This window comes from Polypterus senegalus, chromosome 2, assembly GCF_016835505.1.
Source record: "Polypterus senegalus isolate Bchr_013 chromosome 2, ASM1683550v1, whole genome shotgun sequence".
Classification (NCBI taxonomy): Eukaryota; Metazoa; Chordata; class Cladistia; order Polypteriformes; family Polypteridae; genus Polypterus; species Polypterus senegalus.
In genome coordinates this window covers 106,252,396-106,270,897 of record NC_053155.1, presented here as the reverse complement: position 1 = coordinate 106,270,897, position 18,502 = coordinate 106,252,396, and the positions used below count along the sequence as shown (strand labels likewise).

Genomic DNA, 18,502 nt, shown 5'->3' with positions numbered 1-18,502 from the left:
TGGCTTTTTACTTTGGAAACTTCAGCCTGAAGAGACTGACGACAGCTCTGTGCTGGGCACCACTGGACATTTCATGTTTTTCTATTTAGAATCCACATTGGTTCATCTATTGGAAAAGCAAGAGTTTGGATAAGAAACTGCTAGTAGACATTGCAGCTCCTGGGGGTAGACACTGAAAATTCAGAACTCGTCTGGGACAGACAAAAGTTACAATCAAATACATACGTGAGCTGACATTTATGTTGACACAAGCACAAATAAATTTTACAAAAGAAAGTTAAAAAGCCAACATTTACAAAAACAAATTCCAGCACTGCAAATATGGCCAAGAACCGAAGGCAAAGTCACTTTTTTGGTTAGTCCTGCTGGTCTGCTTGAGCTGTACACTTAAGCTAATGCCTCACACTTACTAACAAAAGTTCACATCTTCTACCAAACCAGAGCACGTCTACTGTTCACTACCCGTGGTTTACGGCCTGCCAGGAACTGTAAACTATCGACACATGCACTACACTCTACACGGCAGTCTTTCATTTAGAAAAAGATCTGGACACGATTACAGGACACACTTGACAATGAGCTTCCTTTCAAGCTAAACACATACACATCCACTGATTCAAACATTTTATAAACATTATAAGAAACTGGGTTTTTAATGCTTTGTAAGTATAAAGTGTTATCTTTAATTTAAAATTCAGGAGGTTAAAATGGGAGATTATAACCAGCATGGACACTGGACAGATGTCACCATCACAAAACACATCCAAACAGCCCCGTTTTGTGTAAAAAAAAGTGCGGTCAGACCAGGCAGGCCATGTCCTTCAGGAAAATGGTGCTGAACCTGCTAATGGCCTTCAAAGTTCTTTGAAGTGACTCTCCAGACTTTGAGTATTAGTACATAGATTTATAGGACAGGTCTCTAAAATGACTCTGTAGAAATATATTTGAAGAGGTTTAATTTATAATATACTGTTTTCTAAAATGTAGAAAATAAGATTATTTTCACAGTATATATCATACCATGGACTATGCTAGCTCTAGGTCTTGTTAAATTGAAAAGTGGTTAGTGGGTATGGAAACTAAGCTTTACTACTCCCTGCAGCGATATCAAAGGGCACTACTGTGACAGTTGGTCTTTCTGCACCTCTGCAGCCTTTGGGAATGTGGTGCAGTAGGAAACATGGGGATTTTATTCCCCAGGCCTTTGTTCTTCATTTTTTCTGCTTTATTCTATTTTTGGGTCTGATATTGAATTAACACGTGAGCAGGCTGCTTGTCATATTCTGGTGCAGTCAGGCTGTGACCATGAAGAAAATGAGCCCAGAAAAGTGTGCACTTCAGATAAGGCAGTAACTGCTAAGATGAAGGCATACCTAGGAGGACCTCATTGTGAGGATCAGACACTTCAGTTACAGTCAGCTGCTCTTGAGTGTAGGATTGATAATGTGTCCTAGGCTCAAAAGTGCATCTTAGATTCACTTGCTTGTGCAGAATCCCTTTGGCAACCTAGAGGGAGGACCATGCAAGGAGACAGCAAGTCAAGTGACTACTCCTGATTATTGAGATAAAGGCAGCAACAGCATTGGCTGCTCCAGGATGCTTGTAAGACTGCAGGGAGGAGGAAGACTGAGGAAGAGGCAGCTGGCTGTTTCTTATCCTCGCTTAAACATGCCCTTATGTCACCTTCTGTAAAGGCAGTCTTGTTGTGTGTTGTTTTGTTACTTTTTGTCATGCGTATTGCATATGCAGTCAGACACTAGGTGAGCATTCACAGTCAGCTAGTCTTGATTGTATTGTTTAATATAAGAGTGCTTCTGTTGCTGACAATTATTTGATCAGTCAGTTTGTTACTTTCTAAATGAGTTTTGCCATTGCAATTATTATTTCATCTCAACTTCTTGTATTATTTTTCTGAACTGTTTTCTGTTGATTTTGTTTACTAAGCCATGTATGCTACCTCCACACAATCCTCCTCTGCATCAGTGAGTCCCAAATACTAGAAAGGGAACAAAGAAGGGATGATCCAAAACAACCTTAATCCAAATCTGGTATTACTAAGACTACACTTCACACATGCTAATGGCATCAGAGTTTCCTTCTTTAAAAGCAGTATCTAAATGAGTACTATGATGAGCTTTTTATACAGTATGGGCTTTCAATGAATGCAGTAGACTAGCAACGCGTACCCAGCAATGACAAGTCAATCTGATCTCAACGTGTTGCTTCTGAATTCTGTAAAACACAACTGTACATCTAGATTGGGTTACCTGGCACATACAACGCGCACACTAACGCACACATACACAAATATCGATAAATATAAAGCATTGGGGCTTATTGTTTCCACTCTTGAACTTTGTGTAATTTTTCAAGTTGTCTTTCTGAAATCTCATTATTGTGGTCCTTTTGTTGAACTTATGGAGTCCCACTTCATGCTCCCTGGAGTCTTGTGATTTCAACTGTTCTTCCCTTTCTTGTGTGCCTTACAAGGTGATATGCTGCTGATGCTGAAGGGCTCGGCTACTATTCCATTTTTGCAATTTTTTTTTTTTAAATGAATTACATAGATGACATCCAAAACAGTGTTGGGAAGCAGGATACAGCAGTCTTCCTGGGAGCATTGCTTTATCAAGACTTAACTGCCTTAGTGGGCTCTGAAGACTGGCGGTTGTCAGTCCATTCCAGCATGGTATTCTGAAGCGCTTGAGTTTTCTCCTTGTCAACTTGCACGTAGTCCACTTTTTCATCTGATGTGACTGAAGACGTGGAGGGCTGTTGAGGAGGGAGAGGAGTAAGATTGTGTGCAAAAAAAAGAAAATAATACAAATCAGGTCAAATCCTCAGTGACACAAAGTAAAGGCAACTCAATCAGTGTGTTTACAGACCCACACAAAACTGAGATAAGGTGAGCAATCTGGTTAAGATAGAAACCTGGTTTCTTAAAAATCTGCTCTTACATGGGCAAGGCATCACAAATGTCATCATCAGCAACTGTGACTCCGACAACAAGCATGCAGCCTGTGATCATTTTGCTGTGTTTTATAAATACATTTTTTCCTTCATGTCCTGTAAAGTAAATAATATCCATGTTTACCTCTGAGCTCCTGAAGACTTGCAGTATTAACATCGGCCACTGCTTCCCCCAATTACACCGTTTCAACATACATTGCAAATAGTTGGATTAAAACTAAGCGGATACTTTGTTTCTATTATTGAATTGCATGCAGCACACTCTTTAGGACTTGGTTGTGCAATTGAGCCAACAAAGGCCCAGTGAACTGCTACATGTGCTTCTCCCCTTATCCGCATGGATTTCTTCATCAATAAAATAAGTATTGTGCCAGGTTATTTAAAATGTAATCTGACTACGTATCGTTTCATGTGAAATATTTCAGAATTTACCTTTCTGTGTGGACCTGGAGAGCTTGGATGAAAATCCAGAGCCAAGTAATCAACATTGCCACACTTCCGAAGAGCAGGGCTGTTTGTACCACTAGTTGCTGGCGAGGAAGAAGCTGGATTTCGCTTAAAACAAAAGCAAAGCAACACATTAAGTTTGGTTAAAAACTAAAACAAAAGGCACACACACAAAAATTTATGCTAAGAAAATTACACTATGTACAGTAGCTATCTGATATGCAGAATACTCATCAATCTCTGATTAACAAAATAATTATAAAACAAAAAAATACCTCAGACTCTTTCTGGATATCCAAGCTATTATTAAAGTTATTTTTGCTTGTAAGACATACAGTGGTGTGAAAAACTATTTGCCCCCTTCCTGATTTCTTATTCTTTTGCATGTTTGTCACACAAAATGTTTCTGATCATCAAACACATTTAACCATTAGTCAAATATAACACAAGTAAACACAAAATGCAGTTTTAAATGATGGTTTTATTATTTAGGGAGAAAAAATCCAAACCTACATGGCCCTGTGTGAAAAAGTAATTGCCCCTTGTTAAAAATAACCTAACTGTGGTGTATCACACCTGAGTTCAATTCCGTTGCCACCCCAGGCCTGATTACTGCCACACCTGTTTCAATCAAGAAATCACTTAAATAGGAGCTGCCTGACACAGAGAAGTAGACCAAAAGCACCTCAAAAGCTAGACATCATGCCAAGATCCAAAGAAATTCAGGAACAAATGAGAACAGAAGTAATTGAGATCTATCAGTCTGGTAAAGGTTATAAAGCCATTTCTAAAGCTTTGGGACTCCAGCGAACCACAGTGAGAGAGCCATTATCCACAAATGGCAAAAACATGGAACAGTGGTGAACCTTCCCAGGAGTGGCGGTCGACCAAAATTACCCCAAGAGCGCAGAGACGACTCATCCGAGAGGTCACAAAAGACCCCAGAACAACGTCTAAAGAACTGCAGGCCTCACTTGCCTCAATTAAGGTCAGTGTTCACGACTCCACCATAAGAAAGAGACTGGGCAAAACGGCCTGCATGGCAGATTTCCAAGACGCAAACCACTGTTAAGCAAAAAGAACATTAGGGCTCGTCTCAATTTTGCTAAGAAACATCTCAATGATTGCCAAGACTTTTGGGAAAATACCTTGTGGACTGATGAGACAAAAGTTGAACTTTTTGAAAGGCAAATGTCCCGTTACATCTGGCGTAAAAGGAACACAGCATTTCAGAAAAAGAACATAATACCAACAGTAAAATATGGTGGTGGTAGTGTGATGCTCTGGGGTTGTTTTGCTGCTTCAGGACCTGGAAGGCTTGCTGTGATAGATGGAACCATGAATTCTACTGTCTACCAAAAAATCCTGAAGGAGAATGTCAGGCCATCTGTTCGTCAACTCAAGCTGAAGCGATCTTGGGTGCTGCAACAGGACAATGACCCAAAACACACCAGCAAATCCACCTCTGAATGGCTGAAGAAAAACAAAATGAAGACTTTGGAGTGGCCTAGTCAAAGTCCTGACCTGAATTGAGATGCTATGGCATGACCTTAAAAAGGCGGTTCATGCTAGAAAACCCTCAAATAAACCTGAATTACAACAATTCTGCAAAGATGAGTGGGCCAAAATTCCTCCAGAGCGCTGTAAAAGACTCATTGCAAGTTATCGCGCTTGATTGCAGTTATTGCTGCTAAGGATGGCCCAACCAGTTATTAGGTTCAGGGGGCAATTACTTTTTCACACAGGGCCATGATGTAGGTTTGGATTTTTTTTCTCCCTAAATAATAAAAACCATCATTTAAAAACTGCATTTTGTGTTTACTTGTGTTATATTTGACTAATGGTTAAATGTGTTTGATGATCAGAAACATTTTGTGTGACAAACATGCAAAAGAATAAGAAATCAGGAAGGGGGCAAATAGTTTTTCATACCACTGTAGCTGAATAATTGAGCAGAACCCAAAGCTCTTCAAAAATATGTGTATTAGAACTCAATTATAGTAAGAAATAACAAGAAGAAAACCTACAGATTTGCTGGGCCTGTCTAGTACGGTGTGTCACTCAGTTATGCTCCTCTCAGCTAGCACATACTGTGTCAATGAACATTTTTGTAAAAATATCAATTAAAAAAAGTTTTTGGGAGATTCTAATATATCAAAAAAATCTGTGTTTTAATTAGCATTACTCCAGACTATATATGTAATGTTATATAAGTGATGGCATATGTGCGGTTCATAACCATTCCTCATTCTGTATTTACCAAAGAAAGCCATGGAATAAGTACCATAAAATAACATAATAATGTCCTGTTTAAATAAATTAAATATTCAGGTAGTTTACTGTCCTGGCAATGGCACTGAACTTGAAATGGCATGGCTACTCATTCAGTTCACACTTTCAACTCATTGTGTACGCCTAGAAAAGTTGCTTAACTCTTGTGTACTCCAACTGGAAAAATATATGATGGATGAGGACTTCACATTTTAAGCCTAAATCTTAAAGGAGCATTCTGTAGTGCTGATTTTATATGTGGCCAAAGACTGTCTCCTGTGTATTATAATATGTGAATTGTCTGTTTCTAGAATTTGTGGTTCATATGGTGTTTATTTTTTCAGAAGACAATATGGTGGCTGAAAATTTGAATTATCAAGCATCAATTGGTGTCTAATGCAATAACCCTTTAAAGATTCACTAATGCCTTGTCAAAATGAGCTAAGATTAGCTCAAGTCAAGTAGCTTTTGTTGTTATTTCAAACGTGTACATTTAGCACACTACATAGTGAAATGAAACATATTTCCTCCAGGATCACGGTGCTACATTAGAACACAGGACTACAGAAAATACTACACGTTACAAAGTGCAAACATTGCAGGACAGTACAAAGACAAACAGCAGTACAAATGAGAACAGTGCAGTGCCGATCAGTATACATTTATGATATCTAAAGGTATAAAAAAAAAAAAAAAGTAGCAGGTTGTGCCAAAATATGATGTAGGACACTGGAAATAGGAAGAAGGTAGCAGTATAATAATACATATAAAGACATTCATATGCTATAGCCAAGGTGAAAAGTGCACAACTCCAGCGTCTCAGTGTTCTCTTTTGACGATCACTCAGGTTCTGACTGGGGTTTAGACACTAAGAGGAAAAGAAAATGTTGCCACCACAGGGTGAATCATAACAGTCCAGAATCTAAGAAAAATATGTGCGACATAGCAGACACTTTAGGGACTAGTTATGGGTCAGCTGAATGCATTCATCTTGAAAAATTAGACGTGAGCAATTTCTATGCATGTTGGGTGCTAAGAGTATGTTTACTCCTCAAATAATGCATTCCACATTACAACAAGTGGGGATAAATCTATGGGATAAACTGGGATACATTTTTTGGTTTGTGTGTCCAAACAACAATGTAAACTGTGCAGACATGGTGATTCTTCAACACCAAATAATTCAAGGTTCAGGCCAGTGCCAGAAAGATCATATGCAAAATTGTCAACGATATTTAATACACATTGATAACACATGCTTCAAGAAGCACATACAGCCAGTCAGCATTATGCTGATTTGCTTTGGTGCCTGCAATCAGGGAAAACCAAAGTGACAAGCTGTTTGTTGCCTTTCCCCCTCCTACGTCATGACAATGCTCCCATGCTCACATTGCAAGGACTGCTCTGCAAAACTGTGGACTCAAAGAGATGCTGAACCCATCCTACTGACCAGACTTGATCACTTGCTCCCCAATCTGAAGGTCTATCCCTGTAGGGCACACTATGCCAATCATGAAAATGTCAAGTCAGCTATGGAAATGTTGTATGACAGGAAAGAGAAAAGATTTTATTTGAGTGGTATAGGAATGCTTTGAAGGAGAAATGGTTTACATTAACAAAGCTTTACTTAAACTAAAGTCTAGATTCTTCACTACAATTCACCAAGATTAGCAGTAATATTTGACCAGGACGGACTGATATAACAAAAGACGTGCCCTCAGCTAACAGTTATATACTGACTAGCCTGAGTGCCATAGGAAGTTCAAAAAGTATAAATATTTCTGGATTTCATTACTGTTCAGTTCAACCTGAAACCTGCCGAAGGACCTGTGCACCTTGGTAGAAGTAACAGAACCTTTAAATTATCCAGAGCTTCAACTTATTATTTAATAAACAGAAAATCACTGACATTTTATAACTTCAGTAATACAACATGCAGGAATTACAATGAAAAATAACTCTTGTTTGTGTTTATTATTATGAAATATTAAAAAACAATTAATATTGTTTTTTCTTTTAATAGGTCAAGCTCAGAACCTTTTGACCATCATGTGCATATCTAAACAATTTTATAGTGGCCAGGTTGTGTAAGTCACCTTGGATAAACATATGAGCCAAACATAACATTAATTATTATTCGTTTTTATGACTGTAAGATGGCAGCCCAGCATTATCTTCAAAACTGAGGTAAAGATTAAGATTATACTCAAAACAGCAAAATATTAAATGTCCCCTACACTTTACGAAAATAGGTTACAGTGTGACTTACCATTGCTACATAGTTATCTTCGCTGTCTGCAGAATCAGTACTGGTGATGCTCTGGGTTGATACAGGCCGACAGTGCTGCGAGGACATTGAATTTGTGGCTGGTCTGCAATAAAACACAAGTTTTTTAAGGAGTGCTGTAACTGGTCTGAACTCATGGCACACAAACTCAATTAGGAAAGTTATTCAGACACTGGTGTCTGGCAAAGTATTTCATCATCTGTGTATTTCCGATTCTGAAGCACATCATAAACTTTAGACCAGTCTTCAGACAGCAATCTATAATGAAGTGCTTGAGAAAATGTGTTTTGACTAACAGTGCTGACTGTGTGGAGGTTTTGTGCTGTGTTCATTCTACATTCAAGTGAACATTGATTATTTTGGCTTATTAAGGCTGTAACAGAGAAACATTAGCACAAGTGCAACATGGAAGTCCGCTTTGCCGAGACAATATTTTACAGTGCAGTCTCTAGGCTCAATGCTGCATCCAGGAGCACATTATCAAGGATACAATTCAGATCCCTTTTTCAGATGTTGCATATACTGTATGTAATAGATGTCATTTTAACTATTATTTGAAACTGCATCTCGCTGTATTTGGCAGTGCCAACAGACAGCATCCAGTTAGGATACAGACATCAGGAAATGCTTGTCTCACTCTTTATGTAAACTGTTCTTAGATGACTGTGAAAGTGAATGCTGGTGGGGACAGCTCAAGTGATTAACAGCAATGTTAATAAAAAGTGCAGTTTCAAATAGCAATTAAAATACCAAAGAAAAATCAGACATGCATCAGTCATTTTTTGTTATCTTAATGACAGTGCCTGCAAGTTGCCTGTTGACATATGTATTTCAAGGCTTTAACATTCAATACTCTTAAGTCAGGCACCACAGGTCTATGGTGTCACTCGGGCACTGTTGCCGTACAAAGCTGGCATTCACAGCCACAAAGGGAAGAACAGCATTTGTGGATAAAGCCATCCTGTCACAGAAAAATATGTGTGTGTTGATACTTGGATGGAGAGTGATGGCTCTTTTTGTATCTTTTCACTACACCAATGAAAGAAATCCATGTGTACTGAATGGGTGCATTGCTAGCAAGACAAATGAGAAATCTAAACTGCCATGTGACATTTCCATAGACATTTAGCAGCTCTGATTTTTGTAACTTCTTCAGTGATAAAACTGGTAAGATCTCAGACTTCAATGGTTCATACCATTTCATATCATACCGTTTCAGTGTCAAACACTACTATTGTGATTTGCACAAGGAAAGATAATTTTAATTTCATAACAAAACAGGAAATAATCACTTCAATTTTGAAAATAAATCCTACTGCCTGTTCCTTAGATTTAGTCCCCTCAAAACTAGCAAAAAGCACAGTTCCTTTTCTGACACAGCCTGTTCCTTAATACATTCAATAGCTTTTTACAAACTGCCACCACTTCTAATATGCTAAAAGTGTCAGTTGCCAGGCCATTACTGAAAATAAATGATCCATTTCAAATTCACATTTTATTTCTAAAGTACCTGTGAAAGCAGCAATCTCACAGTTCCAGTTTCACCTTAAATATTATAGTTTACTTGACAAATTTCACATGGGCTTCACACTGGTCTGATCACGGTAACAGCATTAGAATGTGTCGTCAGCAACATTCTAATGTCTTAAATGTCTTGTTTTATTTAAGCTTAAGCATATATTTATTACAGGTGGAACTGACTACTGCAAATTCTGCAGCCTGCTCAAATCATTCCACGTATGGTTTCAGTTGATTAAAATGCCATTGCTGTATTAGAACTAGGTAGTAGAAGGACATAAGCACTCTTCCGAAGTCTTTACACTGGCTTCCAGTTAGATTCAGAGCAGACTGCCAACATTTTTAAATGGCTCAGGCTCTATTTAACTAATAGAACTTATCAATGTATCGCATACTGAAGAGCACAATATGACCTCAGCCTACCAGGGGTGGTCAAAAGCTACCAAATAATTTGCCTGCATATGCAAGCAATGTCCTATTGGTTTGACAATTATTTACATTTTTGCATTACTTTTATCAATACCATTATAATGAATGAATTACAGATCAATCAGACATACAATATGTTCAGCTCATATCCAATATCCCCTACCGACCCCTACAGAGCAAGACATGTGAAGTGACCAGTTATTGATACTGAGGCATCCCAAGGGATAACAGAACTTCAGCAAGTTTAACTAAGAACAGCAGTGATTTTAAAGATGTTATGCACTTTTTTCCATAAAAAGAATTTTAAATAAAAGATGTCTTTTTCCACCGCTGTATGGTTTGTGAGTTAGGAGAGTTCCATTTGGGCAGCATAAGGCAATGTGCTGGCAATGTATTGTAAGCTGCCCCAACTGAATATTCACAGCACAATGAAATCCCATTCCGGTATTATATTGAATTGCACTGACAGTGAATTAAGAATTATTGTACAACAAGGCTATTTGAAAGGAAAGTGAAAATACTTTTATATTTCAATAAGGTCTTAGCAGAGGGCATTCTCACAGTATGTGATTCAGAGACGCCAGTACCTGATTGCAGCATTTACAATTAAGATTTGTTTTTATTAATTTTATTGCATTCCATACAAATCAATCAAGTTTTACATAAAGAAAATTTGAGTTAGGAACAAATCGATCCCCACCCCTAATGATTTTTTACCCAGTTACATTTTGAATTATGTAAGTCAAAATAAATATGTAAGATGTATAATTTTGTGAGGAGTTAAACCATAGTTCTCACAAGCTGATAAAGAATTGCTGCTTCCATTCATTATCTGAAATTTTAATTTAAAGGTCACATCCTCATGCTGCTTAACATTTTCAAGGGGTGCACCCTTCCTGTGAAAATGCAGATATTCACTTGTCTTCATAATAATTTTGTCACTGACTACAAAGCAAACATAGTAACTGCCCTGTGTGGGTTCACAAGATTTATTGTAACCACAATGCCCACACATTAAACATACTTCACTCAAGTGACTTCTCCTCAGCAGTGACAAGAGTGACCCAAAAATGCATTTAATTTATTTCACAAGCTAAAAAAAGGCCTTATGCAATCCCCTGAAATGTGCTGTCATGAACAGGCAGAATAAAAGCAAAGCTAATAAACCACCGACTAGGCGGAAGAAATGTTTAATGGGCAAGAGCGGAATAAAACTTTTTGTGCTGTGGACAGGAGTAGATAGGACTGAAGCTGGTTTTGTGGATGAACAGAACAACATTTTTTGAAAGAGCATGAAAGTGTCCTTTGCAGGTCTCTAATGCAATCTCCACATAGACAGTGCCTGAACTCTTGAGCCAAGGGTTAATCAGGGTGAACCACTGTGCCGCAATGCCTTAGAGAAAACAAACATTGTCTGGATACTTTACATTAATTTTATGTAATTTATACAACTCTCAAGTCAGAGGAATATCCAGAGTTTAAGAGTACTAAATGCAATGCACACACGTCCATATTCAAAAAACTATGAACTGATCACTTATTGAAAACTACACCATAAGCTCTACCTTGCAGAATTAAATATTTTTGTTTTGATAATTTGAGTTCTTTACTGAACACATGCTTTTTTCTGAAAATGCAGACATACTACAGCAAAACAAAGCAGCAAAACGTGCTATAAGCGAACAGTAGGAGACTGTGTATTCTCAGTTGCCTTCCAAATTAATAACAGCAATCATGTTCTGTTATCTTCAGTGACATCAGGGAATCTGAAAATTGTTAGTAAGAAGGTAGCCATAGTCATTAAAAAAGTTCTAGTTGCAGGGTGTGTCAGATTTGCCATGTAGTTACTGCACCATGTCAAATTACACGACTGCAAATCGTAGCTCGTCACATTTACTCACCAAAAGACAATCTTCCAATCGCGCTCGCCATTTTTTCTGACATACAGGGCTGGCTAAAGGAGCTAGTGCTATACACTGGGTTTACAGCTGCAGTAGCTTCAGCAAAGTCTCTGACTGATCAGACAGACAAGCTTTTCTTCTATTTGTGAGGTCCAAAACATGCACATTCCTTATTCGTCATCATTACATTCTATGCATTGTACTGCTGAATAAGAATTAATTGGTTGTAAGTTCTCATGCACACAGAGCCCGCCCCGTGACTAAAGACAAAGTAAAACCTGCTGACTAGTTGGTGTGAGTCATTAGGAATGTCACATTACGCTACCAGCTTCGTAGAAGTGTGCCACTGACTTGCCTCTGTAAACAAAGGCTACAACTGAAAATTACTGGTAAAGTTGTTTAATGTGGCATGGGCTGTAGTGGTGGTAAATGATAGGCTATAGTGGCTGTGAAAAAAGTACAGCATATCAGAACACATTATCTAAGTGTTACTACTTGCTGCGGTCAGTTGTTCTGCAGTGTTTGGTGTGTTCATACTGTATGTTCACAGCCGTGCAAAAGTTGGCTCTGAGACAAACAGTGCCAAATATTTTGTAACTTGTAAAAATCTAAAAAAGAATGGCTTCAAATAGTAACATATGTCAAAGGACTTGCTAGACAAACAAACGCCCAGCAGGATATGCTCTGGAAGATAGTGAGAGCCATAAGCCAACAATAAGGTATGAATAAACACTTTCTGCATAGTACAGTGGACAAGGTAGCTGTGCTCTGTGGTACATCAGCTTTGTGGTAGCACTGATATAAACCTTATGAACTACATTGGTGATATATGATAGTCTTCAATACCATGCAAGGGCACGACGGATGATTGCTGACTGGCCGAACAACCACAAGCATTACCTGATAGGTAGCCACCCAAATTTCAGATTGTGATTCAGTCCTATGTATGTAATACTCCGATCTTCACCCTGTCAAGTAAACGATCCAGCCACTGTGGCGCAACATCTGAGGCTCTGCCTCATGCGCTGACGTTCAAAGTTCGATCCAAGTTCGACAAGGGGAAGCAATGGTGCGTATATCTGATTAGCCTCAATATGGTGGAACACATGTCGTGTACTCTTTGTATTGTTTGACAGGTACTGTATAGCATGTCTATGATCTGCTTCTTGCAACAGAGAGGGCGTGGTGAATATTTACTGACTGGCAGACGAACCACCAGCGTTAACTGGTAGGTAACCACCCAAATAATTAGATTGCGATCAGACCTATGGATATAATTACTTTTAAAACATGGCGGCCCATGAAACTTTTCTAATCATAAACATCAAGTATAAAATTAGCTAGCAAGTCATAGTAAGAGTGTTATGGGAGCTGTAATGCAAAGTCCAGTAAACCTAGAGATGTCTTCACATGTGTTATACAGCATGGCTATTCACATTCATTCATTTTTCATACCCACATATCCATTTTGGGTTATGGGGTGAAATGCAGTACAAGGCAGGAAAATATCCTGGACATAGTGCAGTATACTAGTGCATACACACCCATGCACACTCACGCCAAGCTAATTTAGGATGTCCACTGAACCTAAAACATGCACAGGTACAGAAACTGAAGAATCCATTGTAAATATCCCAATAGATACTGGAAAAAATGAAAACTCCTTAAACTGAATCCAGACGTTTGGAGCTGTGAGGCAGCAGTGTTAATCTCTAAGCCACCTCTCTGCATAGTACTATGTTATAAACTGTTTTACATTTACACACTTTATCCATGCTTTTTATCTTTGACTCAGTCTTCTAAGGCAGCAGGTTTAAGCACCTTACCACCATACTGCACTTTGAATGTTTAGGCTCTCTGTATATGAAATCCACTATTGCATTTGTTTTCTCTTCACTTACTGCATTTTGCTTGAAATATCACATTCCTCAGTATTGTCCTAACATATAACTTGACCATATAGTTAATTTTTCTGCTTATCTGAGATAATTGCTGCTGGAATGGTATAAACTCCTTTTATTTTAAAAATATTTAACTCTTTGATAATTATACAACAAGCAGTTAAACAAGTATGTTTTTCCTCTAAATGACACATATATATCACAATGCTGTTTGCCTAGTTTAAAAATGTGCTGCCATTGTAAAGTTTTTCAGGATTATGGTCAGTGGCCCTTGATTTTCTAAGTGTCCATAAAAGGTAGAGCCAAAAGCCTTCATTTCTGCATATTAATAAATGCAATGCTTTACAGAAGAAGAAATAACACTTACATAGGTCTGGACCAGGACTTTGTAACAGGAGACTTAAATGGAAGTTCATCGATGACGGAGCTGTTCCTTAAATCCAGAGGAGTTGGCTTTGCTAAATCAAACATAATGGCATATGTTAAAACTGAAAAGAGTGATCCACATCACACACTCCAAAACATGTTAAAAAATCTATTCAGTCACCCATTTTTTTAATCACTTTATCACTATGAGATTATGGGGTTCCAGAATCCATTCTGGACGCACCAAGTCCAGGACAGGAATCAACCTTGGATGGCTCTCAGAATCCATTGCTACTTATCATGGACCAATTTAGAGTCCCCATTTGACTTCACACAGATAATAATCATAATAATAAGTCATTTTATTTATATAGCGCCTTTCCCATGCTCAAGGGGATACCAACTGGGTTGTGAACTTAATCAAGTACTTTGTTTAAGAAAAGACTAACAGCTATGATACTTTATCACCCTTAACAAAATATTTAAAGTAAAACTACGCAGGAAGGAGGCTTGTGAACAGAACGCGTTTATAATTTTTAAAATGTCCTTGCAATGGTAGCAGGCTTATGTGACCAAGGAATCTTTTGATTTATGCTGCTTATAACTTCATGCTTCTGATAATTTTGCTATTAGCATATTTAACACATGGGCAAGAGAAAAAATATTTTGTTTTCTCTGTTGAAAAAATAAACCTTGCGTGGAAAATAAATAATAAAATCTACTCATGGACTCAGACTAGTGAGATTGATGCTTATCTGATTAGTGTTTAAAGAAGTAATATGGAAATTACCAATTACATGGCTTCTGATTGTGAAGAGCACTTTCTGGAAACAGTGCTAGATCTATAGCAACAATTCACTATCCATACAGCTTGCTTGATAGAGTGCTTCAAGAAAAAAATAGCAGCCACACACCAAATAAGAAAAAAACATTAGATATCTTTCAAGTCTGATTTTGTAATTTATAGTGATATCAGTGATACAACTGGTGATATTGCAGACAGGTTGTGATGAAAAATTTTGTAGCCTATAGTTATTGTTTCCATCCCAAGCCACAAAGTACTTCTTTTGTGATTCCATTACTGGTTTGATATTTATAATGCACAGTTTACTGTATACCAAAATGTAGGCTACGGTACATGATTTAAGTTGCTGTGTAAGGCTTCTTTTTTGGTGAAAGCATCCTTTGATTGAACTGTGTTAATGTAAGTAAAAAATGTGGGTTTGCAATCTAATGCTGGGGTTATAGCAGAAAATATGAATATATTCAGCTAAAAATATCAATCATTTTAGACCGCATAAACCACATTTCTCATTGATTTAAGGAGAATCTTGTCTTTTTATAAATGATTCAAAGTCATCCAATAAAGAAGAAGGGCTTGTATGCTGTAAAAGCCATTCTTACTAAATTAATTCAAGTTAGATGTGTAAGTGCTTGGATAATTATATTCAAATGTTTGGCTTTGCATAGTTTACTACTACACATAGTTAAATAGATAATGGAAGGCTCTATCCTTCTAGCCTACAAGCTAATATGGAAATACTTATTATTATTATTATTACACTTACATTTTGGAGTAGAGACCCAATCTTTGTTCTGCCTTACAGTTGGGAAGGCATGGGAGGCAAACAGGTCCAAACTATAACCTGTACCATGTAACTTACAAGATAATGCAACTTAAGTATAGATCTCAACTAAAGTTTAACATAAGAAAACGTAAAATATGTTAACAAAAACAGACAAGAAACCTTTATACTTTGGTGGTAATCAAGTTTTTTTGTTCATTTAATTTTAAATTTCTTTAAAATTTTCAGCAAACTTTTAAAATAAACGTTAATAGACTGTGTTGACTGACAGGTGCTACCGAGGATAGAAGTCAGTTTGATGGGTGTCTAAAGATAAGCGTCAGAAATGGGACATGACGAACGAACGGGATTTATATATAAATAATGTCCTTGCATCCTATGAAAAATTCACCCATCAACTTTGTTAAACAAAATCTGCCCAATGTTTCTAACCTCCCACCTATTTTTAGCAGGACCTAATCAATAATATTTTAGAATAAGCATATATATACAGTAGTATGTCTCTTTACTACTCTCAAAAGTTTTACTCTGGCTGTTGGCCTTCCTCTCTTTCTCATGGGTGGAGGTTGATTTGAATTTAGTTTTGTTAAGTTCTGACTTGATTGTATGGAATGTTATTTGTTATATTGTTATATGTTTTTAATAAATTCAATAAAAGATAAAAACAAATGGGACATGAAAACACAAAGCCAAGCACAATGACTTTCTGGTGGACTCATGGAGAATTAAAAAGTCTCATTCATGAGCTCAGAAAAGATTGGGAGAATCTCCGCCATTTTTTCCTCAGCAAGGATGGTACGACATATCTTATTGTGAACCACTGCTCAGACCACTTGAACTTGATGGAACACATCCTTCCTGAAACAAGTCATGAGATTCTGTAAACTGAATTCATGGATAAATGAGTAATTCAGTTGTGACAAATCTGTGAAGACAGGGGATATCTGGAATGTACTGTATAATAGTATCTTGGATAATTAATCATTTCAGTATTGTATGAAAGGTCTGTAAAGCACCTCATGATTTCCAATCTGAAATGCTACTTCATATTTTCCAGAAGGAAACTTACTAAGGGAACACACTACTCAGCTATGCCAGGGAAGACTAAGCTAGGGCTCTGTAATTGAGACTATCAGACCCAAGAGTAGCACAAATGGATTTCCTTCTATGCTAGAGAACAGTGTAATAGTTTTTTGTCCTTTTGCTGATACTAGATTGGTCACAAGAAATTTTTCCAATCTTGTTAACACCTATTTAGTGGCAACAGCTTAGAACTGAATGCTGTAATGAGAGGCCACTAGCTTCCAGATCCACTTATGCATTGTGTTTGGTCCTTGGTGTCACAATGCATTGTAATCAGCGCATGCTCCCGAACTCCTCTTCCTTGTATCTTCAGACTGAAAATTGTTGTTACGTTTAGTATTAAGTTTAAGGTAGCCATAAAAGTCAGTATGCAGCTTCAGACTTTCATTGACAAAATATGCTTTTATGTACAAGCTTTGTGCAGAGACTGAAAAAATTTGATTGTAGGACAATGGGCTGAAGCTAGTTTCCAACATACATTTGTTTGCTCATCTCCTTGGCAGGGAGAGAAAAGCAGAAATATGAGTAGAAGAGTAGAGCCACTTACACTCGACTGTCATTAGCGGTTTGAGGTCGCATGAGAATCTTATGAGGAAACCCCCCCAACCCAGGCAACTAGATAATCACCACGGACTCTGCAAAAATAAACACCACTCTATTATTGTTATTACAGTATTATTGAATTAGATAGATAGATAGATAGATAGATAGATAGATAGATAGATAGATAGATAGATAGATAGATAGATAGATAAGATAGATAGATAGATAGATAGATAGATAGATAGATAGATAGCAATTCAGGAAACATACAAGAAACTTACATTTTCTGTCAGGCTTGAGGTTACGATTGACAGGTGGTGGTGTTATATCACTCAGCCGTCCAGGTCGAAGGCACAAAGAGGTGGTGCTTCCTTTCCGAGCAGGCAAAGTTGCAGAAAACCCCGGAAAATCAAAATGATGTGGACCAGGACTCATTGGAATATAGACATTGTTTGGGTTGTCTGACGAGGCATTAAATGGGGAGGAAGAAGAGCCTGGGTTCATTGGGACATAGTTATCTTCAGAGTCACCACTGTCTGAACGAGCAACAGGACCTTTTGCTCTCTATAAATTATTAAGAAGAAAAACAAAAGACTTGTTGATTTTCCTGAAGAATAAATGAACAGTAAAACTGCCTTGAAACATTTTATCCATTAAAGTATACACACACACACACACATACAGTACACATACATATATATAATGGTTGTATATGGTGTTTAATTCCTTCCTAATATTTAATTTTGAATTCACCACAGATTTCTGGCATGAATTAAGCTAAATACATCAGGATATTACAACTAGTCTTCCATGATTAAAAATATAAGCACCAGCACATTCATGTTAAAACTGTAAGTAAAACAAAACTTACAAGGTAAGAACTGCAACTATCATTAACAGACTCAATAGATGGACCACTGTTGTTGATAACCAGATGACGGGAATGGTCATTGGTCTCAAATGAAGATGCTGTAACAAATCAGGTGGACAATTAACAGACATGGACAAATTCAATTGATATAATGTAACAATGACCATACACATACACATACACACTGCCAATTTTTCTAAGCATAAAACATTACAAACTGCCATGGCTTTCAAACACATGAATAATAAGTCATTTGTTTGCATTAGCATTTTATAAGTTAAAACTCAGACTTTACACTGCTGGTGAAATGTTTAAGAACACCTCAGTTT

At 37.4% G+C, this 18,502-nt stretch overlaps 1 protein-coding gene across 1 annotated transcript in view; it reads right to left on the bottom strand.

Moving 5' to 3' along the window:
• Window positions 1-781: 781 nt before the first annotated feature.
• Window positions 782-18,502, bottom strand: part of gab2 (GRB2-associated binding protein 2) — a 235,937-nt gene continuing 218,216 nt past the window's right edge. Inside the window, exons 5-10 of the mRNA XM_039744322.1 lie at window positions 18,174-18,271; window positions 17,584-17,866; window positions 14,092-14,182; window positions 7,958-8,060; window positions 3,403-3,525; window positions 782-2,772 (exon numbers count right to left, since the gene is read on the bottom strand). Coding sequence (XP_039600256.1) covers window positions 2,629-2,772; window positions 3,403-3,525; window positions 7,958-8,060; window positions 14,092-14,182; window positions 17,584-17,866; window positions 18,174-18,271 — 842 coding nt within the window. The 3' untranslated portion in view covers window positions 782-2,628. The remainder of the gene's footprint in view (window positions 2,773-3,402; window positions 3,526-7,957; window positions 8,061-14,091; window positions 14,183-17,583; window positions 17,867-18,173; window positions 18,272-18,502) is intronic.